General features: G+C 36.3%; 2 protein-coding genes across 2 annotated transcripts; one reads left to right on the forward strand and one right to left on the reverse strand.

Moving 5' to 3' along the window:
* Positions 1-7,552: 7,552 nt before the first annotated feature.
* LOC105677662 (type VI secretion system spike protein VgrG1b) lies at positions 7,553-8,927 on the reverse strand. Its single transcript, XM_012376419.2, has 2 exons — positions 8,009-8,927; positions 7,553-7,765 (listed from the first exon to the last, which is right to left on the reverse strand). The coding sequence occupies exons 1-2, from the start codon at positions 8,882-8,884 to the stop codon at positions 7,727-7,729; spliced, it is 915 nt and encodes a 304-aa protein (XP_012231842.2). The 5' UTR covers positions 8,885-8,927; the 3' UTR covers positions 7,553-7,726.
* Positions 8,928-14,497: 5,570 nt separating this feature from the next.
* On the forward strand, positions 14,498-24,296 carry LOC105677783 (uncharacterized). Its single transcript, XM_067353758.1, has 9 exons — positions 14,498-14,564; positions 16,463-16,581; positions 16,929-17,726; positions 18,417-18,506; positions 19,046-21,415; positions 21,866-21,985; positions 22,405-23,269; positions 23,646-23,768; positions 24,018-24,296. The coding sequence occupies exons 2-5, from the start codon at positions 16,515-16,517 to the stop codon at positions 19,258-19,260; spliced, it is 1,170 nt and encodes a 389-aa protein (XP_067209859.1). The 5' UTR covers positions 14,498-14,564; positions 16,463-16,514; the 3' UTR covers positions 19,261-21,415; positions 21,866-21,985; positions 22,405-23,269; positions 23,646-23,768; positions 24,018-24,296.
* The last annotated feature ends 2,514 nt before the right edge of the window (positions 24,297-26,810 follow it).

Consider the following 26,810-nt stretch of genomic DNA (forward strand, 5'->3'; position numbering starts at 1 on the left):
GAAGCGTGTAGAATCGACGATCGCACGAGTCGTGCGAAACGCTTCACGGTTCGACGAGCGGAATACCAGGCTTTTCCCATTTAAATGCCATTACACGCCGCTGTTACTTCACCGTCGCCCGCACAAAGCGCTGCGCATTATCTCCCATTGATCGGCGGGTGCAACTCGGATGAAACCGTTTCTAGCGCCCGCACTTGAAGGCGCGCTATTAATTGGCCGTGATAATTACGCCGGGCGCCGAATCGACGAACGCCGGGCTTCCGCCCGCAGAGGGATCGAACGCGAGACACTCCTCGTTATGTACCTCGCCATTATTGGAAGCCCCACTTCCGGCGACACGGTTCCAATTTCCATGCCCGCCGCGCTCGTCAACCGACGAGCCAAAAGTGACGAGTGTCCGGTAACGGTATACCTTCGGCAACATCGATCCTCTATCGAACGGTCGCGCGTGCCTACGATATCGCAATTATTCGACCGACGAACCCTCCTGTGTTAATTAACTTAAACAAAGTCACGAGTTTAGCGCTCGCTAAACTCGTCGCTCGCACGCTGCGACCTAAATTCCGACCTCGTCAGCAGGTTCCCGCTTTTTTTGACAATTCAATTAAAAGAATTCTGAGCGTCTTGACATAAAGTTTGCTTGCTTTTGCGTAACGGCATTAATGATGCTTATATAGAGCTTTCTTTCTCTCTCTCTCTCTCTCGATTGGCTGTAACATATTTTCTTATTCCGCACAGATTCTCCTTGGAATGTCTCTTTGCAGAACATTATTCTCTCATTTTCTCATTTAAAGAGACATTCTATAGAAAATCTACAGACAATGAGAAAAGATGTCATAGTTTAAACTGCGAAAGCCCACGTAATCGTGACATAAATTACCGTGACATCAAATCCGACCCATAATTTGCATCAGAATTCAAGGTGGAAATCCTCTTATTTTATGCGACGAAAAATAAAACCTGAAAAGTTAAAATATACATATAAAAATTATTAATATACATGTTTTATACGCGCGTATTCTAGTCTTTTCGCACGAATTAGAGTTATAAATAGAATATTCCGTCGTAAATTACAGATCTTCTAAAGTAGGTTTCAGAACAAGCGAGATGCAGGGAGACACAAATTGTCCATTAACTATAATGAATTACCACACAATTAATATTATTTCATTAACAACCGCGATCCCGCTGGCGGAAAACTCTCACGTAACAAGCCGGGGACGCAGCGACGCTGACACGGACGCTTAGCACTTCGCCCATGAATGATCCCGAGCGCCGTGCTTTACGGCAGACGCAATTCAGCTCACACAGTCTCTGGGTCAATATGGGGCCTTCAGCGCAACGCCGGCGGTAGCTCGAAAGAGTACCGCAAGTAATGATTCTTCCTTTCACGCGAAGTGGGACTCGCAGGAAGTCGCTTTAAATAATACTCATCGTTACTGGCATACGAACAATCGGGCGATATCACCGCGCGCGATACGCCGGTAATGTGAAACTGCGGTCTTTCCAGCGTGTAAAGGTTGCACGATGAAAACCGTCACAGAGGAGAAATCTCAACGATAATCCTTGAGGCGACGCAAGGTTCGCATGCCCGCCGAGTAATATCGTCGATCTCTGCGACTTCCTTCTAAATCCGTTGCAAAACTCGATCTTTTCAAACATTCGCACACGATTGTTCCGGACACATGTTTCGTTATTCAGCATATTACGTATGTAAAGCGCGATACGCCAAGCGCAGTGATTTGCAGACTCGTGATCGTTATATTCGCAGATCACGAGTTGAATAAAAAAAATTGCAGAGAATGCAGCATTCTTGGATAATAAATAACGGAGGCACATGATTAGCCGGACATTATTATTCCGCACTTTCCCGCAGTTATCGCTCACCGCGCGCTTTAACAAGCTTAATTGTTCTTGCGCAATCGGCATTCCGCAATGTCGCCGACGACATAATTTCGCAATTATGCGCGACGAGAAGCCGTTACGGAATTTACGAGCGGGTTAATCCATTACGCGAGCCACAGCGCGGATTCTGAGCTTCGCGGATCTGTTTTCGGCTCCGAATCCCCGAGATTAATCGCCGCGGCGGTTGCTCTTTAATTGGTCGATCGGGTCGGACAGAATCGCGACCTTGTCATTACGTCCGTTCGCAGCGGGCGCGCGGCCGCTCGGCTTTCCGCGACGGACACGCGTTTCCGCCTTCTCCGTGTTTTTGCGCCGCTCCGAACACGCAAATCGAGCGATAAATCTCAAAGGGGAAGGTACTGGTTGCGGCCGGTATAATCGGCCAATCGGACAATAGTGAAATATATTTGACGGGCAATGCTTGTACGTACATGAAATGCGTGTTTATTAATCCTTGGCATACAGGATGCGCAATCGGATGCGTTAATCTCGTCTTTATATTCAAGTTAAATTTCTAATATCGAATTTTATTATTGAAAAATATATTTCCTTATTCATGTAATTTTTATCGTACAATCAACTTCGTTACTCGCAAAGGATAAAAAATATCTGCGAGCATCGCGTGCCATGGAATATCCTTGTGAACATTAATGCATCCGATTGTGCCATCCAGCGTTACGTGAGTTTGAAGGCAATAAACGAACCAAATCGTATTCTCATTCGAAGCTTGAGAATGAAATCTCGTTAAATAATTTATGCTAATTCCATTGTGAACATTTTAAAGTTTCGCGTGCCAAAATATTAATAAGATCTTGGTGTCCTTCTCCGCCATATCGAAATATCAATTATCGAATTTTGTTATCGGGTCATTTTTACGCAACAATTATGCGTCAGCAAAGTTATATCGCGACCGAGCGTATTTACTCTTCGCTGGGTGTGTCATCTTTCTATTCACCGCGCTTATATTTTATTATATTATTAACCTTGTACTGTTGTTCAATTCAATTCAATTCAAACTTGTATAATATGCGCTTCATCTCCATGACAGTACGTGCTATCATGTGCAATCAATGAGTCGAAATATTTGCACTGGACATGCGAGTCGCATTTGCGTGAATCCTCGAGAAATTTTTAGCGAAACTTTGAATACGTCGCCCAGATACGTCTAGCATCGAGTGAGCGCATCGAGCAAACACGGATGATTCTAAAGATTCAAAGTTTTTGAAGAAAGTGCGTATGAAAGAGTTGGAGATGCCATCGGCAACTGAATTATGCAGCTTCACTTCTAATAGAGAATAGCTAATAACACCGTTCTCGTCAATTTTAATGCGTCTCGGCCTACGCGCCGTTATTAGCATAACGCACGCGCTTTCTCGTTAGTTTCCACGGACGCGGCCGTGAACCTTTTCCCCGCGCGTGCACGCGTAATAACGTCGCCGGTAACATCGTAAACCCAATTGCGCTGCGGGCTTCACGTATCCGCGGTTTTATTGATCCGTTATCTATTTACGACTCGTTTTCTAAACATTCCTTGGCGGCGAGCGTTTAGCGCGATCAGCTGACGCGTCTCACAAATTGAAAGCCGTTTTCTCCGCGCGCGAGCGCGCGCATTTCACAGCCGTAGATTAACGGGTCATGAATCGCGCCCACTTTAAAACGATCGCCGCGATGACTGGTCGCACGAGACAGATCGGCGGCACCGTTTTCAGGTTTCTTTCGAGTGCTGTAACTGTATAACAGTGGTACTAAAGATAGCTCGCGCGCGGAAGCGCACGCCGGAAAATGCGTACGTGTAACGCGCGGTCCTCGACAAGAGAGAGTTTCAAAAAGCGGCTAAAAGCGGGTTTCAATTATCACCGGAAATACACGCTATCCTACATTTTCTGGTACACGCAGTGTACAAGTTTCCACTGCCAGTTTGTTGACACGAGCTTCTGAAATTAACTGAGAAACAAACTTGTGTGCGCTTTCGAGATTTAATCTACTAAACTTTGACCATTTTCCACTCTTTATGGCTTAACTCGGAACATTTCTGACATCGTAATTTTCCGTTGCAGATGTGTTCGTTTCTTTTTTAAACCACGGAACTATATTAATATCTATTTCAATCAGATGCATTCTTGATTTTATTTAGAAATACATTAATTTTTGTATAAAACAATTATAAGTACAATGAAATTTATACGAAAAATTATTCTATCACGAAAAGATAATAATAATAAATAATTCTGTATGCCGCAACAGAGAAAAGCGTAATAAATAATTATTTTTAGCTTTATTTCTCTATTTATATAATTAAAACAATTGCTCAGTCTATTTTGTCGTGAACATGAATCTTCATCATATCTTCGCAAATGGATTAACTAGAACTCAAGCGGCTTGATGGCTAAAAATCTCGCGATATAAAAAGTCAAAGTTTCTATTAACTTTTTCGTCTGCCGTAAGAAGCCGCCGAAAATTAACGTCGCCGCGGTTTAATGAAGAAGCGTATAGGCACGAGGCCCAGCCTTCCACTCGAGATTGCCGCAGAGAAGCACTGGATATTCTCGCGGTCAAGTTCAGGGCTAACAAGATCCCGTCCCACCCCTCGCAAGAGCAGAAGGCCCATCTTCCCTTCGCGCAGGAGACCGTCGTGCAGCCGCTTTGGTTTTACATCGCCGTCGGCTCTCCCACCATCTTCTCACAAGCTCGACTGGCCACCCTTTGCTCCAGTGCGTTTTATTTTCAGCGGTCCAGTCCGGCCGCTATTCATTTGGTCTTGTTTCAGTCCGCCACAACTCTGACTAACTCGCTTCTCAGTGTTCACTATTTTTTCTTTGCCTTGTCTTTTAATCTTCCACGCTAGGCATTCGCTGGAATATAGTTGGCTTTTTCAAGACGTCTCATGCACTCTGCAAGTGTGAAGTATCATTTTGTAGCGTACAGTTATCAATAAGTGCAGCGACATTTTTTTCAATTATTAAAGACGCTCTACACACGTAAACGCTATATTTACTGTTCTTTAATATTTATATTAATCTATTTTATATAAATCTCTATTCTATATATATGTATATAAATCTATTTAATATAAATTAATCTATTTGCGAAGATATGATGAAGATTCATGTTCACGCCAAAATAGACTGAATAATTGTTTTAATTATATAAATAAGAATAATAGAAATAAAGCTAAAAATAATAATTTATTATGCTCCTCTGTTGCGGCATACATAATTATTTATTATTATTATCTTTTCGCGATAGAATAACTTTTCGTATAAATTTTATTATACTTATAATTGTTTTATGTAAAAATTAATATATTTATAGAATACAATTTTTTTGTTTAATTTGTGGTTTGTACGATATGCGAAATTTCAAATAAATGTAACAAACATTTCGATTCCTTTGAATTACTTATTGTTTTTTTAATTTATAATAAAAATTATAATTATACACACAGAAAAATACATATTGTATTTAAGTTACTTTAAATATTACTTGTTTTAAGTATTTTATAAGTTCATATATCCGCAAATCTATCGTAAGTTCATCATAAGCATCAAATTTATTCAAAATATATTTTGATCCCAGTAAGTTTAATACTTTAATCAAGAATATTGAATTAAAAAAAGAATTCTATTTGCTTATTAAATTAACCAAATCTGACTTTTCTTCGATACAATTTTATAATATTCTTTACCAAAAAATAATTACTTCTTTTGAGTATATGATAATGAGTTTATCCAAAATTTGTGATGAGTATATTTTAAGACTATTATCAAGAAAATATTCCTTATTAAAGATAATTGTTACTTAAAAAAAGAAAAGTAAGCCGAGTAATTACTTTTCTTAGCAATAGAATGATATTTTTCTGTGTGTAGGGTCGAAATATCATAATATCTTCGGTGTCGAAATTATATAGGATATAATATGTAATAATCATTTTGCCACATATGTCTTATAACAGAATATCTAGTATTAACAAATGTATGAAACATAGATACATAATATATTAATAATATGCAAATATGTTTTGCATATTAATATCAATCTCTTGTTACCTACTAAATTGCACAATGTAGTATAGAATTGCTCGTAAACTATTATTCATATGTTAATAATCTATCGTGAGCCACACTTTATTTGATAAAAATGAAAAATAATTAGTTTTATTCATGCTGCAATAAGGTTTTAATTTAAGCATCCAGAATTTTCAAATCTAATTCGCTAAAAAAACATTTGACGCCAACAATTAAAAAGAGTGTCGATACTTCCCGTCACTAACAGATCAATCGTCAATAGTCTGCACGCGTGATCGCAGATGTCTGCTTTCGCACAAATCATGATCGAGTGAAAGTAGTCGAGGCGTGGACTGAGCGGTGAATACACACGGAATCTCGTTTTGTAAAACTTAATGGCACATCGGATCTCGCCGGCCCTGAACTTGGCCGACACTGTGTGATTCCGTGCTCGTAATCTCGCGATGTAGGCTGGTCACGCTCTAATTTCTTGCAGAGACTTCTGCTGAGCCTCAGCGGAAGAATTATTTCGACGTGATATGTTTCCTATCCCGGTGGAAAATTAATTCGAAGGCATTGCAAGTTGACTGTAGATTCTGCGCAAGTGGATTCAATCCGCTGTGAAAATTATTGCAAAAAAGTCTCTGCGTATGTATATTTTCAACACCTTACCGTCTTGTAACAATTGCACATTTTTTCCTGATGATGACACGGTTATAATTGTGAAATAATTTGATGACATTATTTTTCGCTATCAATTTTTATCTGGGTTGGATTATGGACTTTGTTGTTTGACAGACTAATCTCGGCAAATCACTTATCTCGTGATTGCTAAAAGTGTCATGTTTATGCGGCAAATATCGATAAGTAGCGATAGAAATGAGAGCAGAGGAGGAAGGACTTTCGATTTGTCATACATTATTTATTTTTCAACCAGTTTGTTCGTTATATTGAAATTGAGTTCGCGGAGATAGCGGAAAGTTGGAGACGGTGCTGGAAACAGTGAATAAATTATTCAAAGCAGGTTAGGCTCATAAATAAATGAGCGAACAAGATGCGGAGACAAGCAGTCGCCGTAGACATGTGTTGCATGGTTAAATGCATCACATAGAAATAAACCAACTTGAAATCGCTTTTATTCGCAGAATATTTACTATAAGCTCAAAGTTTTTGTTGAATTTGTAAGGTAACTGCGTGACGAGCGAAGGATAATGTCGACATAATTTTCCTATTACTGGCAGTCAGTCGCATTTTTCGCAGGACACGTTTAGCACTCGCATTTACGAAATTTGTGATGGACGCGGTTTACATACGCTTTATGCGTTTCCGCATTTTACAATTACGCCACACGTATCGAAATTGTATGTGATTTACACTGAAAATATAAGTTGCAAAATTTCTGCCCAAGATTGTAGTAACAGAATTAACGGATCAAGTATAAAAAAGAATAATACTTTTAATTTTTTATTTCCAATAATTTTTGTTTTTTGAGATATACGTTTTTCTGCAAATTTGGTAATCATTATTTTTTTAACAAAAGCAAGACTACCATTTAGAAAGTCTTGTAATTTTCAACGTTATTCTGTTTTCTTAGTTGCACTTAATAATTTTGGGAGGTGTTATTAAATAATTTAAGGTTAATGTATTTTGCTGTGTTATGTGTATTTAAAAAATTACTAAGTATTCAATTATTCAACAAATATTACATAACTAAAAAATTGTAAAATTTTATTGCATCCAAGATTTCAATATTATCCACATCACATTTGGAAATCCCTCTGAAATTGTTCTGAACTGCTTGCTTAAAGCATATCATATTATTTGCACTTGCATATTTTTGTTTCTTTTATATTTTTCTAAAATATATAATTATATAGTTTTTAATAAACGTTTCAATTATCTTATATCGTATAAATTTTAATATGATATCGAAGATTTATAGAAAAGAATAAAAATGTATTACTGATTGTATCAAATCAGTTTACATATGTGCAACTTTCTACGTATAATCTTGTTTATCGACTATCTTATTTGTTTAATTAATGCATTATTTATTATAAACTATTATTTAAGATATTAAATAAAGTATTTTATCATACCTCTTTCTTTGATCGCGACTTCAGTTGTTCAATAACTCCTTTGATTGTTTCTATTTTCTTATGTTTCTTGTCTATTTTCGGAAGTCTCAAGGGCTTTTTGATAGCCAAGGGACGATTAACGTTGACATCAGCCAAGCGTTCGATCTGAGCGCTAAGCTGGGTTTTGCTTTGTTTTAACAACTTTTGCCCAGTATGAGATTTGGCATTCTTAGCTATCTCCTTGCTCTCATCCCCAAGCTCAACGTCAGCTTCGACATTCAGACCAACGTCAGTTCCGACACTCAGATCAACGTCAGCTTCGACATCCAGACCAACGTCAGCTCCGACATCCAGACCAACGTCAGTTCCGACACTCAGATCAACGTCAGCTCCGACATCCAGACCAACGTCAGTTCCGACACTTAGATCAACGTCAGCTCCGACATCCAGACCAACGTCAGTTCCGACACTCAGATCAACGTCAGCTCCGACATCCAGACCAACGTCAGTTCCGACACTCAGATCAACGTCAGCTCCGACATCCAGACCAACGTCAGTTCCGAGACTCAGATCAACGTCAGCTCCGACATCCAGACCAACGTCAGTTCCGAGACTCAGATCAACGTCAGCTCCGACATCCAGACCAACGTCAGTTCCGAGACTCAGATCAACGTCAGCTCCGACATCCAGACCAACGTCAGTTCCGACACTCAGATCAACGTCAGCTCCGACATCCAGACCAACGTCAGTTCCGAGACTCAGATCAACGTCAGCTCCGACATCCAGACCAACGTTGGGTTCCAAATTAGCCAGGGCAGAAACTGCAGAGTTTCCATTAAATGGAATAATAACTGCGATAGCGAGCGCAAACATAATTAATACAGTTAGAGATCTCATATTGACCTTCTTGTATATTACGTTTTAATACTACGTAGACGACTTACCTACTTTTTTTTCGCGCGTTGACTACCGTATTTATAGGAAAATCTGTATTTCCATATCAGCGTAATAAACTATATCAGAAATACAAAATAAAATAAAATAAAATAATCAACATTTTATTTTCTAAGTTGTAATAAAAAATTTCACGCTTTGTAAGGTGATAGCTTGAAACATATATGCTGATTAAAAAAAATATTGCACTTTTTATTTTATTATTACGATGCATTGTGCATGATAAACATGTAAAATTGCAATATTTAATAACGAACAATCACAACAGCGTTATTACATTTGCGCTATTCTTGATAATAAAATTAATGTCACAATTTATAAAATATTTATTTCATGGTCTAAATATTTTTAACATGTAAAAAATGACTTTACTCTTTTCATTGATTCGTGCAAACGCAATATAGATAAAAATTCTATTCAAAGTTGAGTCTCACTAAAATATGGATGCTATGCGATATTTTACGATTAGCATTCCATAACACTGTAATGAAAGTATGCAAGATTACTTTACAATAATCCTAACTTTATTGCGTACGAAGAGGAACGCTAAAAATTTAATAGTCGCATCGTGCAGAATATATATTACTTCATGCATTACTTCATGACATTATTTCATGACTTAATATCATTTCGTAGTGACCTAAAACTTATAACTTTATACAAAAAACAGCATGAATAGTCAGAATTAGTAAAAAAAAAATACGCCGATATTATCTCGCATTTTATTATCCGTTCGTATCTAATTAATAATGTTTCTAATATTGCAGAAAGTGCTGAAAGTGCGGAAGCGCAATCTGTTAGCATCATGAAATTAAGATAATTAAGATAATATAGTAAGAAATAAATTACAGCCGAGGCACATTTCGCTGTAGAATGCTGCATCGAATTGACGATGAGTTGTAAGGGATCGGCAAAATCTCGTTTTAATGATTGCAATTAGCGCATACCTTCACGGCTAGTATAAATGCTTATCAACAAACGCCATAAGCTGCTTTACTTTTATAATTCAGATATGATTACGCGATACTGGCCTTTAATATGTATAGGATTGCGCAGGGCGCAATTAGTGACTCTTCCCTGATTCCTGTGAAATTCAAATCGGTGCGGGAAGCACGGGTGCGTTCCTCCTTACTGATTTCTATTAAAAAACACCCGTTTCGTCATGCTTTTATTCCTATCTATTTATAGAAGGTTCGCTTATTGCACGTGCGCATCTCGATGCGCACGTGTATACTTTACCGTGCGTCGTCCCGGCGCTTTGCGCTTTTTATTTTATCCGCGCACAAAGAGTTAGCATTGTTAATATATTATCGCTCATTTCGACAGCCCACGCATTCGACTCTATCATTAAAATTTTTCAGCGTTAGAGTGGCGTTCTTCCTCTTCGACGATGGAAACAATGCGCTTGACCGCTCGAATCTGCGGTTTTTTTTTTACCGACCTAGCAATAAAGCAATAATACTGCGGCGCGGTTTTCGATAAAAATTGTACTTTACACGTCATAAAGTTGTATCGAGCACGCTATCGTCGTCAAATCATAAATGGCGGCTAGTCCGTGCATTAGTGATAAATGATAATTATACCTTTGTAGTGATGTTGAGGTACTGATTCTAAGACCTTTGCGACCCACGTACACCGGCCATAAATGATTTTAGCGACCGTTGTCGATTTCATTGCTACGAATATGTACTTACAACTCATTATCTCATGCAACAAAGTGCTAATATTACCGGCTGCAATTGTGAATGAAAATTTGTTACAAAAAATATTAATGTACATACAACGTTGAAAGTTTCGACCATAACGTTAATTATTTCCACATCGCTTCTTTTCATGTTAAATTTTTAATTTTTTAAAATTATTTTTCTCAAATGAGTTTTATCAGTCGTTAGAATATTAATCTTATTCACACATTTATGTGACGTGAATGACGTATCTTGGCTCGAAATATTTTATATACAGACATTTTTATAAAATTGCGGAAATTGTGTCGCCAATCTAAGCACAATAAAATCTGACCTTTTATTTCCTTGATGTCACAACATTTTTAATTGATATTTCACATTTTTGCCAAGAATAATCTTCGTATAAAAAAATTACATATAAGTCATTGCTTTATTAAATACACTTACGTTTATCTGATAACGATCTTATCTGATAACGATATTACATCGGATGCGTCATAGAAATTTTGCATTTCTTAGGAATTTCTACGTTTCGAATAAGAATGATAAAGTATCGTGCACTTAACAGTGTCGTACTTTTTATCTTTGACTTGCAAATAAATGAGTCACATTAATTAACGATGAAATATGTTAACTAACGCCGTCGATACCTGTATAATTATGCTTTTAAGAAATTATCGCTTATTAATCGCTTGTACAATTTTCATATGCACAGAGTTATATAAATATGTGTAACTAGAATATCAGGCATTTTGTAAAAGATATCGAAATGTGCTTCTGTAAAAAGCTGTCAAAAAGATAACCAGTCTAAATTTGGATGTCATCTAAATCTTATCAGATACATTATTCATTGTCGACTCACTTTCTATCACGTTTCGATCTGGAATTCAGAAACAAACTTTTCCCGACGGGATCAAAGTATCACTCGTTTTTCACACCTTCTCAATTTCACCCATATTTTCCTTCGACATCTCCCACCGACAATCTTATTTATATATTCCCGTTTAATGTAATACTATAAAAATAGTTTTTAGCGAAACCGCGAACTGGGCGAGGTGGATAAAACGAAAATATGAAGTTTGTCGGACAGTGAAATAACAAGAGAGAAATCTCGAGCTGTTGCGGAATACGCGATAAAACGTAAGAATGCTCGCGGAATAGCAACGCTACGGAAGGTTAATATTAATTTAACGGAGCGCATTGTGCGCGAATCTCGCAGAAAGATCATGGGATTAGTTCACAACTGGTTTAGGATTGGCCACTCTATCTCCTTCAGCGCTCAGTTGGCGCGTGGATTAACAGAACGCGGAAAAATATGAGACTCTTCTCTCGCTGTCCAATGAGATTCTGCACGAAAAACGCTATCTTTTTGTGTTGCAACGCCACATAAAGTAGAATCAGAAAATCTTGCGGAATTGAAAAATTTTCGTCCAAGAGTGCAACATTTTTTTACAGTGCAGCTTCGATGATGAATTATTTCACAATACATTATTCGAACCGTTGAATATTAAATACAATAAAACACAATCTCGATATTATTTTAATGAAAAATATGTGCATCGCGTAAACTGCAGCGATTATATTAATATAAATGATATTGATAAAATCCTAATTATATATAGCATGAAACATATCGCGCTCTTCAGATAAATTTTATCGATTCGTTTGTATCAAAACATTTTTAAATATTGTTGAAAATTTCAATATTGTCAGAAATTGTATAATTTTCGCGAGATATCGGTTTCCTAGATACGTTATTATAAGTTTATCTCTGCACGTGACAGATCGATCGGAGTGCCGATGCAACATGTTGAGATGTCGATTTAATTCTGACAATCTCGTCTCGCGCGCTGCAGAGTTGCACTTTAACATCTCCTAGCGACTGGCGCACAATTGGCACGCAACTTTATGTCGCCTCGATGTTTCCCGGAATATATCTGTATATAGTTTACGTGTCTTCCGCGCCTTCTTCAGTATTCTGTACACATCTCCACGCATCGCGAAATCATCATACTGCGAAAAAAGCCGTTACGTTCGCAAATGCGAGCAAAATCACAGTCGTTGAAACTTTTACTGTCAACGATTATCGCACGAATAAACCTTCAGGAAAATCGATAAGCAAGATTGTATCTTGTTTAGAGCTGTCTCGTATTTTCTATTAAAAAGCCTACCGCGCGATTGTGAATGTTAGAAAATTCTCATAAGAAGGAGAGATAAATTAATTATAATCTATACAATTACGGAGCTAATTATATTGAACAAAATTTATAGCCTCTTCAGCGTGAGTTTCTCTTGAAAAAAATTAGTCTATGCGCATGTCAACGAACTCTAATGGATTAAAAGTGCACTACGCTTTCGCTGCTAAACGACTTTGATCTATTGAGGAAAGTATAATTAGATACGGAAATATCGCGGTATTCGCAAATGACGGGCATTTTCGCGATACATTACCGTTCATTAGCATTACATGTTTGTCCGACATATCGATCGCGTTTGTCATTGCAACATATGGCTGATATTTCGCAATTACACATATCTATAAATCCGCAGCTCATTGATATCGATCCGATACTCTTATCTCATTGATACAGTATTTCGCTGTAAGTAAAACATGGAAGCACATATTGACATACGTTAATCGATATTAATTATCCGCAGATCTTGTATTTATCGTTGTATTAATCGTATTATCCGTTGATTAAAAAAGTGGAAAGATGAATCACACATTTCGCAGCAATCCGTTAATTCCTAATCGCGTCTTTGGTTAGAAGTACCGTTCGCAAAGACGATCCACTTATGCTTAGATAAATGACACAAGTGGAAAGGGAGAATCGCCGCTCCGCGTTCTAGCGTCTGATCAAAAAGAGCCGGTTTAGCGGGGTGGGATTGGAAGAAGCACGGAACGGAGCACACGTTAACGCTGGGCAACGGCGCAGACGGCGAGGATGCGCATGCATCCGTGAGCATCATTGTTATTCTACGGTTTAAGCGTGGGAAGCGAATACCTTCACGCTCTGGCAAACACCCGCTGTGCGCGTAGGGCTCTCCCCTTTCACGACATAATCGTTCCCCGGTTTTGCCGTTCTCGCAAGGAGTGCGTATTGTCCGACACGGTTAGGTTCGAGGAGCGTACCATTTCTAACATTTTAGGCCGCAAATCCGCCTCGGAGAGCCCGAGGCTGAAAATATTGAGCCACTCTGATAATACATTCTGTTTAAGTATTGATTGAAGTAACAATACTTGTTACAAATAGCTTGTCAATTTTAAATGACAAAAATGTATGTATTTTATTTTAAAAATCAGGTTATTTTTTGCAATATGTTTTTGCGATTTTACGCAATAAAAATTCTACTCAGCATGAGGAAAATTAATACTTGAAAAAGTGATAATGTATCGGTCGTCGCGAGTTTGTGTAAATAACAATTCAGATATTGATAAATATCGATACATATCGTTGTCGTTTTAAGAATTGAGCCGAGTCAGTTATCTGTTAGCTGTCTTTTTATTCAGGACAACATTTAATTATTTATTTATTTATATCTTAGTGTTTTCGCAAAATTAACTAGCGCATCCATTTTACAACTGCGAATCGAAGGCGCAAATTATGTCACTTCTCGTTTCGGCGAGAAAAACTGAATGTACGGACGTTTTGGACGGTCGGTAAATGTTTTAAATAAAATTGAAAAATCCTAAGCGGAAACATTTCTAAGATAACTTTGCGAAATTGCTGCAACAAAGAGGTAAATCAATTTGTTACGAAGCGCTCGCCGTAGCTCACGTAATGTGATACCTTATCTATCAAATGATCTTACAAGCTTTACTTTCACACACTTCATCGCAAACGGAAATTGATTCCGTCATCTCACTTGCGGAGATCATTGCATTTACTTTATCATTTATCGAATCGTCACGCTGAAGAGCAGTCAAATACTATCAGGTGATCTGCTGTTATACATTCGTGTAAGATTGCACCGATATTAAAGTAAAATGTAAAATGTAAATCAATAGCAAATCGCTTTCTTTAATTGAACATCACTTTAGTGGAAATTTATTATTTGTGTCCAGATATTTTATATTAAAAATTAGATATTACAAAATCAATTTTTAATCAAAATAAAATTGTACATAATCATTTGGTCATTTTCATATTTTGGTGATTTTGATGATTTGCGATCAGTGAGTTTGTTTTTTGTTATTTAAATTTTTTATGTTTAATCCACTTTTATATAATTTTTAATATTTCCTATACAATCTGAATCGTTGCCTTCTTTCATTACATTCTGTTAAACTAAAGAAGGCCCAAAATTGTGGCCGAAAAGATTTATATAATCTTTGTGCATTAATTTGTAATATCTTTTGCGCTCAATCATCGTTTCTGGTTCTTATCACCGTCTTTTGCTACTGCTTATCTTTAAAAAACCACACGTTACATTTTTATGATTTTTAATTGTGACTCTAAAGTGCTCACGATGACGTATGATACAAAGTATTGCGTTGAACTAACGGTCGCGCAGTTATCGTGCTTGAATACGCGAAAAATGCAGATGTTACGGTAACGCGTACTTCTTGTAACGTTAACTATAATTCGTAACTGAATTTAAAATACTTCCCCGTGCGCCAAGTGAGCGATGACGTCACGCTTGATGGTCCATGAAAACGGTTGCTTAGAGCGTAACAGATTTTTTCTTGGGTTTATATTGATGAATACTTTGGATGGATTCTTGGATTTGTAAGATCCAAAATATGTATTATAATAAAAATATTATACTCCTTGATTACTATTAAAGTTGTAAAATTGACAGCTCTTGAATTTTAAGAACTGTTGATATGTGAGTAATTGAACTTTAAATTACGCTTGCTGGGAAAAGACATGTCAATTTTACTTCGTGCTGCTATCAGTTGTATAATAAAAAAGGTATTACACTGAATTTTACAAAATTAATACAATACTCAAAAAAATTGCACGTAAAAAAATTTCTTAATGTGAAATTTTTTGAAACATTAAAATTAATAACAATATTATAGAGGGCAGTGCAGTTCCTGTTTCTAATCTACACTATGTTTATCATAAACGTCGATGCTTGATCAAATATTACACTCTTTGACTATTATTAAAGTTGTAAAATTGACAGCTTTTGAATTTTAAGAACCGTTGATATGTGAGTAATTGAACTTTAAATTACGCTTGCTGAGAAAAGACATGTCAATTTTACTTCGTGCTGCTATCAATTGTATAATAAAAAAGGTATTACACTGAATTTTACAAAATTAATACAATACTCAAAAAAATTGCACGTAAAAAATTTCTCAATGTGAAATTTTTCGAAACATTAAAATTAATGACAATATTAGAGGGCGGTGCAGTTTCTAATCTACACTATGTTCATCATAAACGTCGATGCTCGAGCAAATATTACACTCCCTGACTATTATTAAAGTTGTAAAATTGATAGCTCTTGAATTTTAAGAACTGCTAGTATGTGCGTAGTTGAACTTTAAATTACGCTTGCTGAGAAAAGACACGTTGTCAATTTTACTTTGTGCTGACCTTCGAACAAAAGCCTACATTATGTTCGTCATATTGCATTTATACATTCCTTAAATATCAATTCTTTTCTATTGTTAGTAAAGAAACGTTTTTAAATGGAACCGTTTTCACGTCATGTGTGGCAAAGTTGCAAAAAAGTATTGGGGATAGTAAATCTATGATTTTTCTCGTTTTAATCTCGTTGTGGAGGTGATAGTATTGATAGAAACTATACGGTCGATAATATAATGTTTATCGCAGTAAGCTATATGATAAAAATCGATGATAACGTTGAAAAGTGTATCCAGATTTCTCGAGGTACAGCAACAGTTGTCATTCCGACGTCAAGGTGTACCAAAGATGGGAAAACAGGGCCGTTTGTTTGCCATTGCCACTTTGGTGATTGCAATCGTCTTTCTTCACTCAGGTACGTGATATAAATTTTGGGCTATTTCTTTGATCACAATAAGAATTTTGCTAAATGTTGAACTTCTTAGAATTTTAAAAAACTAGATGACGGAGCATATTATATGTACATCCTACAAAGTGTCATTCTTAATCACCATTTCTGTGTTTAGTGATGTTTGTATATAATTATTGACAGGCGTCATCAATTATTGTGCAGCTAATATTGAAAATAATCAAATATAAAAGATGTTACCACATTTATAACAATCTAAAGAGATTGCTACAGTTTTTTAAAGTGATTTTATTTTATTACACTGTCCTACGCAAAGGTATTTTTATTAATATTGTTTAATCTATTTTTTTAAGGAAAGGCATTGGAATGTTACCAATGCAACTCGTTAGACGATGAAGGGTGTGAAAGCGGACCGTTGGAAGATTATATAGTAGATTGTTCGGCGACGACAACCACCGAGCCAACGACGCCGCCGACCGCTCCGCCAACGACGCCGCCGCCGACCGCTCCGCCAACGACGCCGCCGCCGACCGCTCCGCCAACGACGCCGCCGTCGACCGCTTCGCCAACGACGTCGCCGACCGCTTCGCCAACGACGCCGCCGTCGACCGCTTCGCCAACGACGCCGCCGTCGACCGCTCCGCCAACGACGCCGCCGTCGACCGCTTCGCCAACGACGCCGCCGTCGACCGCTTCGCCAACGACGCCGCCGACCGCTTCGCCAACGACACCGCCGTCGACCGCTTCGCCAACAACGCCGCCGTCGACCGCTTCGCCAACGACGCCGCCGTCGACCGCTCCGCCAACGACGCCGCCGTCGACCGCTTCGCCAACGACGCCGCCGACCGCTTCGCCAACGACACCGCCGTCGACCGCTTCGCCAACAACGCCGCCGTCGACCGCTTCGCCAACGACGCCGCCGTCGACCGCTCCGCCAACGACGCCGCCGTCGACCGCTTCGCCAACGACGCCGCCGTCGACCGCTTCGCCAACGACGCCGCCGTCGACCGCTTCGCCAACGACGCCGCCGTCGACCGCTTCGCCAACGACGCCGCCGTCGACCGCTTCGCCAACGACGCAGTCGACCGCTCCGCCATCGATCACTGAACCAGATGACAAAAATAGTGAAAACAGCTCAAATAATATTCAAGGTTCGTACAGAATACAGAGTACTTATAAAAATAAATTAACACTGACAGCTGCCAATTTCACGCAAAAATTTTCGGTTAACAGTTGAAAATTTTTGCTTAGATTATATTTAACAAAATCAGAGTATTTTTTGAATAAACATTAGATTTATGAGCTTGGACGATGATACAATGCAAGTAAAATCATGGATATATCCGTCGATTGTTGCTAGCAGAACAAAATCACGCATACATAATTATGATAGTCAAAATATTAAATTAAATGCATCCAAATAATTAAGTTTCAGCACAATTTAGTTTGCACAGTGAAAGAACTGTATAATAACATTGATCACATTAGAAGAAAATTTTTGGAATATGCAAAATATTTTTAATAATATTTATTTTTATATACTTCTTTAAATTGTTATTATTAAAAGAAAAAATTTCTTATAATTGACAAATTACTTGGCCTAACGTAAAGGATGAACATGCTGACTTTTCTTCTACGATTAAACTTTAATTGATAATTGTTGAAAAGACGAGCAATTAATTGAAAGTTTAATATAATGTTTAATCAATTTAAGTATCTTGACTCTTTGACTTCTCAATCTTTTTGTTAAGCAAATTCTGAGCAATATATAATGTACTGTAATTTGTAGTATGCAATATACAATATTTATTATATGTTTTTTTTGGATGGAACATTTGCAGTTCGAAACGTACGCAATAGACAGCGTAGAAGCATTTTGAGATCATTTGCAGAAGACAAACCAGAATGGGCTTGTGCCGTGATAAAACAGAGTAAGTACTCAAGTGGATAAATATTCTGTGGCTTTAAAAAAACAATGAATTTTCTATCTAAGATTCCATTTATAATTACTTACTTTAGGCAACTTGTAGCATCTAACTTTAGAATATGTACATATAATTTAGAATATGTACATATTAATGATAAGTATTTATACATATGTGACTAGATTCTTTAAATATTTTCTAGTATATAAAATTATAAACAAATTGCTATTTAAAGTTTTGTCGCAAATTATAAATTGTTCTAATCAAATATAAGTCATGTTTATTAAAATGTTACATAAAAACTCGAATTTCTCCTTTCAATCATTTGCTATCATAGATGTGGGAGCATTTGTTTGAATTAATTGTTCGATATAGTATAAAAATCTGCACTAATAATGTAATAGAAAATATTTTAAGAAATGTTGGAAAAGCTGCCTTCTTGCATATTAAACAGCAGAATTTTTAGTAGCATAATATTTCGATATCCCGCTTTGCATATCAACACGTACACAAGAACATTATTTACAAAAAATCTTTTTTCGTAGATTTGGAAAACAATATTGTCATCGTGCGTCAGTGCGTTCTTAACACCGTGGAAGGCTGTCCTAGTTCGGTGATCAATAATACCGAAGTAGACAAATGTGTCGAATTTCAAAAGTGCAATACTGACAAATGCAATAGTGCTACTGCGGTATCAATTAATACAACAATCTTAGGATTCCTTGTGCTGTCATGGACTGCATTTACTTTCATAAATTAATTCTTAAACTTATAACATTATAATATATGCTATTTTATTGAAAAAAATATCTATATTTTTATAAGTAATCTGGCAAGAATTCATGTTACATTAAATGTTGTTAAATTCTTTTCGCGAGAATTCATGTTATGTTAAATAAATTCTTAAAAATAAATTGAGTAACTCTTTATTATTTTCCACTTCTTTGATATTAAAATAGAATTTGTCCTTTTTCATGTTTAACTCTCACAGTCAGAAAACGAAAGGCAATGGTCAGATCAATCTTGACGTGTATTAATACTTTCTGATTGAATAACACAGTACAACAGAAAAAAAACTCAAGAAAGCGAGGTGTCCTCTTTTGTGGTCTTTTTGATGCTGAATACAATACCGGTTTCAAAAATGCTTCATCACGTCACGATTGCGAGAAATTCAAAGTCAAAGATGTAAAAAAGAGCTATTCTGATGTACTCGACCATGTTATAACTATGATATGCGGCGTGTTAGAAAAGTTCTTTTTCTTAAATAAAGTATATTATTAGAACTTTTAATTCTCAAAAGAAATTTTTTGTATTTATTACAAGATTTTGTATTAATAAAATTTTGACGATTAAATATTGTGTTTGTTACAACGCAAGCAGATTACAAGAACTGCGAATAATTCATAGAATATTTTTAATTTATAATATACATAATTTGATTTTTAAAATTGCTGACTACGAATGTGATGTCAAAATTGACAAATTTAAAATGGCGGATTCAACATGGTAAATATCACAATAATAATAATAATAATAATTTGTCAAATTTGATATCAGATTCGTATTCAGCAACCTCGACAATTCTTAAATACAAATTTTCACAAAAATTACAACCGTTTATTATTTTGATATCTACCATGTTAAATCCGCCAATTTTAATTTGTCAATTTTGACATCACATTCGTAGTAAGCAATTTTGAAAATCATTATGTGTTCCACATAAATTGAAAATATTCAGTGAATTATTCGCAGTTGTTAGTTCCATTTATAATCTGCTTGCGGTGTAACAAACACAATATTTAATCAAAATCTTGTTAACCGTAATAAATCCAAAAAGTTCCTTTTGAGAGTTAAAAGTTCTAGTAATATATTTCTAGTTCTAGTAATTATATTTCTTGATTGTTATCATATGGAGCCTTACTATTATATGTGTTTCTAGTAATATACTTTATTTGTAAAAAAAAAGAAACTTTCTTACAACTTTGACCTTAAATTTTTCGAAATTGTGACGTAATGGAGCATTTTTGAAACCGGCATTGTATTCAGCATTAAAAAAACTATAAAAGGAGATACCTCACATTCTTGAGTTTAAAAAAAAGCTATTTTTCGTTTAACTGTGTTACCTACGGTGTCACAGACACATTTTTCTTATTTGAGTTTGTTTTTATAGTTACTCACATTTAACTCGTGGGTGTCTAAAGACTCAACTATCGTCAGGTGAAAATTAAATTAATATATAAATAATATATTTGTGGTAATTCTTGTTAGATTATTATTTAACATATTTTGAAGTTGATATCTATTATACTGCTAACAATTTATAAAAGTTACTCAAAGAAATAAATAACATATTTCAGTGATATTTTTTTGATTTTGAAACTGATATAATATTCATAAGAAATTGTTTTATAAGATTATATCAATGATTATATCATGAAGAAGCTTGCCGAGCATCGCTGGTTGTTAGTGCGAAATTTTCAATGTTTCGTATAGAAACATCGTATAGAAACATCGTGTTTTATAAGAGTTTTCAATAAGTTTCCAGATTGAAGAAGTAACAATTACTCAGATTTTTGCATCTTTAATATTTAATTTATATAACAAAAATTCTAACAAGGCATTGAGCGGTGGATTATTGATAATTTTTCATGTTTCAATCGCCTTGTAGAGATAATAATATCGATATCCTTCCGCCTAATCTATGATAATCTTATCACATACGTTATCGCAAATGTATAAAGTATATGATAAAATTATGCGAATTACGTTATAAACTATATCTTGGTTCCTCCCAAAAAAAATTGCCACAGTTACTGGTCCGACGTGCATCAAGGCGTATAAAAAAAAAAAAAGAATGGAAATGAAAAGTTGCTTCATGATTGCCATTTTCGTGGCTCTCGCCATTCTTCATTCAGGTATGCGATATTTTTTGGCTTTTTATTTGATCTTTAGCAATTTTATTAATGACAATCATCGATAAGAATTTTAGAAAAATCAATTTTTTATTTCTGCGCCATTATTTTCGCAATTTTTGTCGCATGCATTTATATATAAAAAATGGACATTTATTATGGACATTTTTATTAATTCTTAAATTCTTGTGTTTTTGAATAGTGGAATTTTTGCTTCAAAAAACGTAAAGTATATGTATGGTGATTAACAATCGTTACTGCGCGGTTTATATATCAAAAGCGATAAAATAAAAAATATGGCTAAACTTGTATGTTTGAAACAGTTGCATAAAGAAATTGCCTCAATGCGTAATAAATACAGATTGGATGTAGACAATGTTAATTTTATTGCAATATACGACGCAGCATATGCGAAGATATTTTTATTAATATTTTTTTTTATTCCTTTTTAAGGTGAAGCAAGAAAATGTTACGTTTGCCCTTTGGAAGTGGGCGAATCTTGTGAAAAACTCACGGATAAAAATGAGATGGATTGTCCGACGCCTTTAAACCATTGTGCGACATGTACAGCTAGTAAGTACACAAGTGAATGATTATAAATATATATTTCGTGACTTTTAATGCATTAGGTCTCATTTAACATCAATCGTATAAATTATAATCAAAATATTACATGAGAGCTTTAATCTCTCTTTTTTCTCTCTTCTCTTTATCCGCCATTATAAAGATCAAAAAATTTGCTTCAGATTATTTTTCATTATCGCTATACAAAAAGTTATAATGGCACTAAGATACTAAGATTATGTAAAATGTTCAAAATTATACAAGTATATTAATTAGTATAGTAATTAGTATATTAATTAGTATAGTAATTAACATATTTAATTTTGCATTGCATTTATATAAGTACGCATAGTCCGCAACGTACTCCGACATTTTGCTAAGCGTAACAGCAAACTACATTGTTAATAATAAACAAAATATTTTTCTAGAATTGTCTAATAAGAGTGAGCTCGTCATGCGTTCGTGCGCTGAAGTTAAGATTAATACTAACATACAGGCAACAGGTTATGCTGGAACGGAAAAGCTTGAAGTCGAAAATATGGATTGCAATTATTGTAATGGAGATTTATGTAATAATAATGCTAATGGCATGTCAATTAACATGGTAACTTTAGGAGGTCTCGCACTGTTATGGGCGTTCTTGCAGATTCTTATTAATTCTTAAATGTGTAACATTGTGACTTGCCTTTCCATTAATACATTCTTTTGCGGCAAATTTGTATTTTATTTCATTCCTCCCAGCATTTATTATTATTATTATTTCAGAATAATTTGATTACTGCCGAAAGGATTTAATATATCACTCGGTTTCCGTTTCTTTATACAGATGGATATCATTAAACTACGTTCAATTTAATATCTATAAGCTATAGTTTCCAAAAAAATCATAAAATACACAGTGACTTTGCAAGTGAATTTTAATGTAGAATTTGAACTTAAAAAATGTTTTTAGACCGTGTTTGCTCTGTGTAATGAAAAGCTATAAATATCTGTGCTATCAGTGACGAGATATTGGCGGATGACAAATTCAATTTTCGCGTTTTAACCGTGCTGCGAAGGTGATATCATCGATATCCTTCTAACTAAACTAACATAGTAATCTTATCGCACAGTTTTGCGAAGAAAAACGAGGATAACTCTAGCCTCGCTGTAAATCTATCTATAGATCTCTTTCGAAATACTGTCGCAGTTCTTAACTCGACGGACATCGAAGTGCATCATCAAATATGGAAAGCCGAGCTCGCTTCTCTACGATCACCATTTTGATTATCGCACTCGCCCTTCTTCACTCAGGTATGTAATATCAACTTTCAGCAATTTTGTTAAATTTCTAACAATTTTATAAATATTAATGCTGCCAGTTAAAATAAAGATCTGTTTTATTATTTGTGTAACGCCTAATTTTTGCTGCATGCGTTTACACTAAAATGAAATCTTAGACTCTCATCTTTTCGCCTAATGAAATTTTTAAAGTCACCGTTTGCTGTGCAATTAATATTGAAATAGATAAAATAAAGAATTAAATGCGAAATTGCGGTGATCGCACAATCGACAAAACTATTTCAATGCATGATTAATGAACAGAATGCGGGAAATCTATTGAACTTCGTTTTAATACGCAGTGTCATATATTCAAAAATATTTTCACTAATTTTTTTTTTTTGCTAAGGCGAGGCAATACGATGCTACTCCTGCAGCTCGGAACAAAGCAATACTTGCGCAAATGCACCCGAATCGTATGAAAAGAGCGATTGTGCGGCCTCGGTGGGTTCCTGCATGACATGTAACGGCCGTAAGTACTCGAGTCAATAATCATAAATACGTGATTTTCAATAGATTAGGTCTCTCTTAAGATTAATTCATACAAATTTTTGGTAAATATTGTAGTTATGATAAATTATTGAATTATTTTTTGCGAAATGCTGCGCAAGCGTAATCAATTATCTCCAAGTAGATTGTACTTATATAATTAATATAGCATTTTTTGATATCTCGCATGCCGACAGCAAACAAGATAGTAATAAATGAAATATCTTTTCAGAAAATACCGAAGGCAGTTCGTTTGTCCTCCGTGGCTGTTTCGGCATTCTCTCTAATCTTGTTTCTGATAATATGGAGTGTTCAGTTTGCAGTAAGGATCTCTGTAATGGCAATGGGAGCCTCCCGTTATCAATTAGCGTGGCAGCCCTCGGAGGACTTGTATTGTTATGGACGACTCGCTTCGTTCTTATAGATTTTTAATAATTTCTGAGCTCGTAATGTTAACGTTCTGCCATTGAGAAATGGAAAAATAAATTTTTAAGCTTGTCATATTGTAACGCATTTTACTTTGCAACGTTTATTTTACTTCGCTCTGTATTCATTATTATATATTAAATATCTCAAATGCTGAGCGAATCGAGCGCATCATTTAATGTAACTTGTATTTCTTCCGCTCGTAGAAATAAGTATTGCGAAACTCTCTATATTTAATTTTATACAAAATATAATTAGAACCACAGTGAATTTAAAAAGTAAATTTTAATCCAGACTTTGAACTCAACGAGGATGTTTTCGAAAGAACGGAGAAGAAATTGTTCACGCTATTATGATTCAATTTGAGGCATTTAACGCTGCGATGTAATCCATTCGAAAGAAAAGAATAAGAACCTAAGGCATTTTAAAATCTTCCTTCGGAAGGTGCGTTTTTACGTTATGCAAAACTGGGCCGCGGCGAGCGACCAGTGTGGGAAACTCCGTTTGTAATGCGCCGGGAAGAGCGCGGACGAGACCTTATTTCTCTTGCGAATCACAATGAGTGAAGAAATTCTCAAGGCTTCATGTCCTTCTTGGCGTTCGCGGCACTTCTCTTACGCATTACGATGAAGTGCAGATCTAACTGTAAAGTCTCAGGCCGCTGGCTACGCAACGAAACTGCATAAAGATAATCCACTTTAATAATAGAATGTTATTTCTGCGATGCTGCCTCGCTCTTATCTCGCTACTTTCATTACATCAGCGAGCACACAAGAAAAAATATACGTCTCTCGCGATAAAAGGCCATAAAATTAAACGAAATTATGAAGTGGTGAAGATAAAATTAGAATTCTCTCTAAACGCGCAGTCTTCCGCACCGTAGTTCTCTGATTACCGTATCATACAATGTCACATCATTATTCCGCGCCGAATAACGCGCTAAGCAGTTTAATTCGACGCTAATTAGTGTCTAAATGTTAGGAATTACGAAACTATGGTTTCTTTTATCTAATAATGCGTTCATACGTCAGTTTTTTTTACACAATTTCCATGTTTGTCGCTTTTAAAACTCATGCACGACGTATCGCGTAGACTTTCATCTCGCGATTCCTAGATAATGCATAATATACGAGCAGACAGTTGGATTCCCGCATGTGGCGCGCGCATTATTTTTCATTAATACCATGTCGAAAAAGCGGCGAAGTAAGCTCCTTGCCGACGATAATGGATGGAACTCTCGGTGATCCTAATTAAATTTGCACGGTGCGCCTAGAATTTCCCCGCTTTTTAATCCGCTCAGCTTCGCAAAATTATTTTTGTTTACGTAACCACGTATGACGCATCGGAAGAAACCACTTTATCGCCACTTTAACGTATCTTATCTGCCGATTTTTCGAACGGATTAGTATACATAAGAGATTCTACGTGGCAAACTTCTGTGAACATGTCACAGATAAGATACATTCTAACGTAATCTTTCGCGATATATCGAGATTATTATATATTTGCGAGATAAGGACAAATTGAAATGCATAAAAAAAATTATCAGATCGATTCGATTGCTAAAAATGTTAGGGACTTATTGTTGGCAAAGCTTTAACGGCTCGATACCGAGTATCAAATATTTATTTTGATACGCTCATTTTTCAACGGATTAATGCAATTCTTCCGCAGACACATTTCCAAGATATTCCCGGCGGTCGTTACGTTCCACGCGGTCAATGCACTTTACGGTGGAAATTGATCATAAACGAAAGTCTATTCTGAATGGATAATTAGTTCCTCGATGCGCGTATAAACTAATTAGCCGACACGAGGCGAAGGTAAATGCAACCACCATGCGTTCCGCTCATTATCTTGCCTCGAAACTTAACTGCGGGTACAAATACTCGGGCGTGCGTGCCCGCAAAGCCGGGAATCAATTTCGATTTAAGTCGTGCGTCCGTATCTTTGCACGGTATAATCGCAATATAATTAAAACACGAATACTTTAGCATCTCCCGCCGCTCGAACAACTGCGATCTAATCGACGTAAAATTAAGAAACAAAGAGAAACGTTGCTCTTTTCATTATTTTAATAGTAAGATTTTTGTGAGCGTAGCGAAAACGTTAGACTTCCTCTTCACTCGAATCGATTTTTCCGCTGAACGACGTAATTGTCATCAATTCTCGTCCGCTTAAAATGTTGCCGAACCGTATCGCGCGTTACTTCTTGTAAGGCTCGTATTCCCGCGGCACCGGCGTCGCGCTGGCCCTTGAGCAGATTGCCAAAGGCCTTCTGTGGTCGTATAACGAGATTCGATTACGGCAAACCTCGTAAACTTCCAATATTACGGCTGAGAAAGCAGTGCTCGCTGCCCGTTCAGAAGGGCAGATTTCCCCGGTTACTCCGTCGATCACACCAATCCTGCTCCCTTCGAGGTTCCTTATTTCTTTTTTTTCTCCTCGCCGTCAATAGAAGTAGAAAGCGTCGCGAGACGGTTTATGTCGTTCATTCCGAGATCTCTAATCTTCATGAAAGCGACATTGAGATTGACGCGGGTCGACTCTTTTTGCGGTCGAAATAAAGTCGTCTCCGATTAAAGTTTCTTCGCGCTTT

The sequence above is a fragment of the Linepithema humile genome, chromosome 4, assembly GCF_040581485.1.
Source record: "Linepithema humile isolate Giens D197 chromosome 4, Lhum_UNIL_v1.0, whole genome shotgun sequence".
Classification (NCBI taxonomy): Eukaryota; Metazoa; Arthropoda; class Insecta; order Hymenoptera; family Formicidae; genus Linepithema; species Linepithema humile.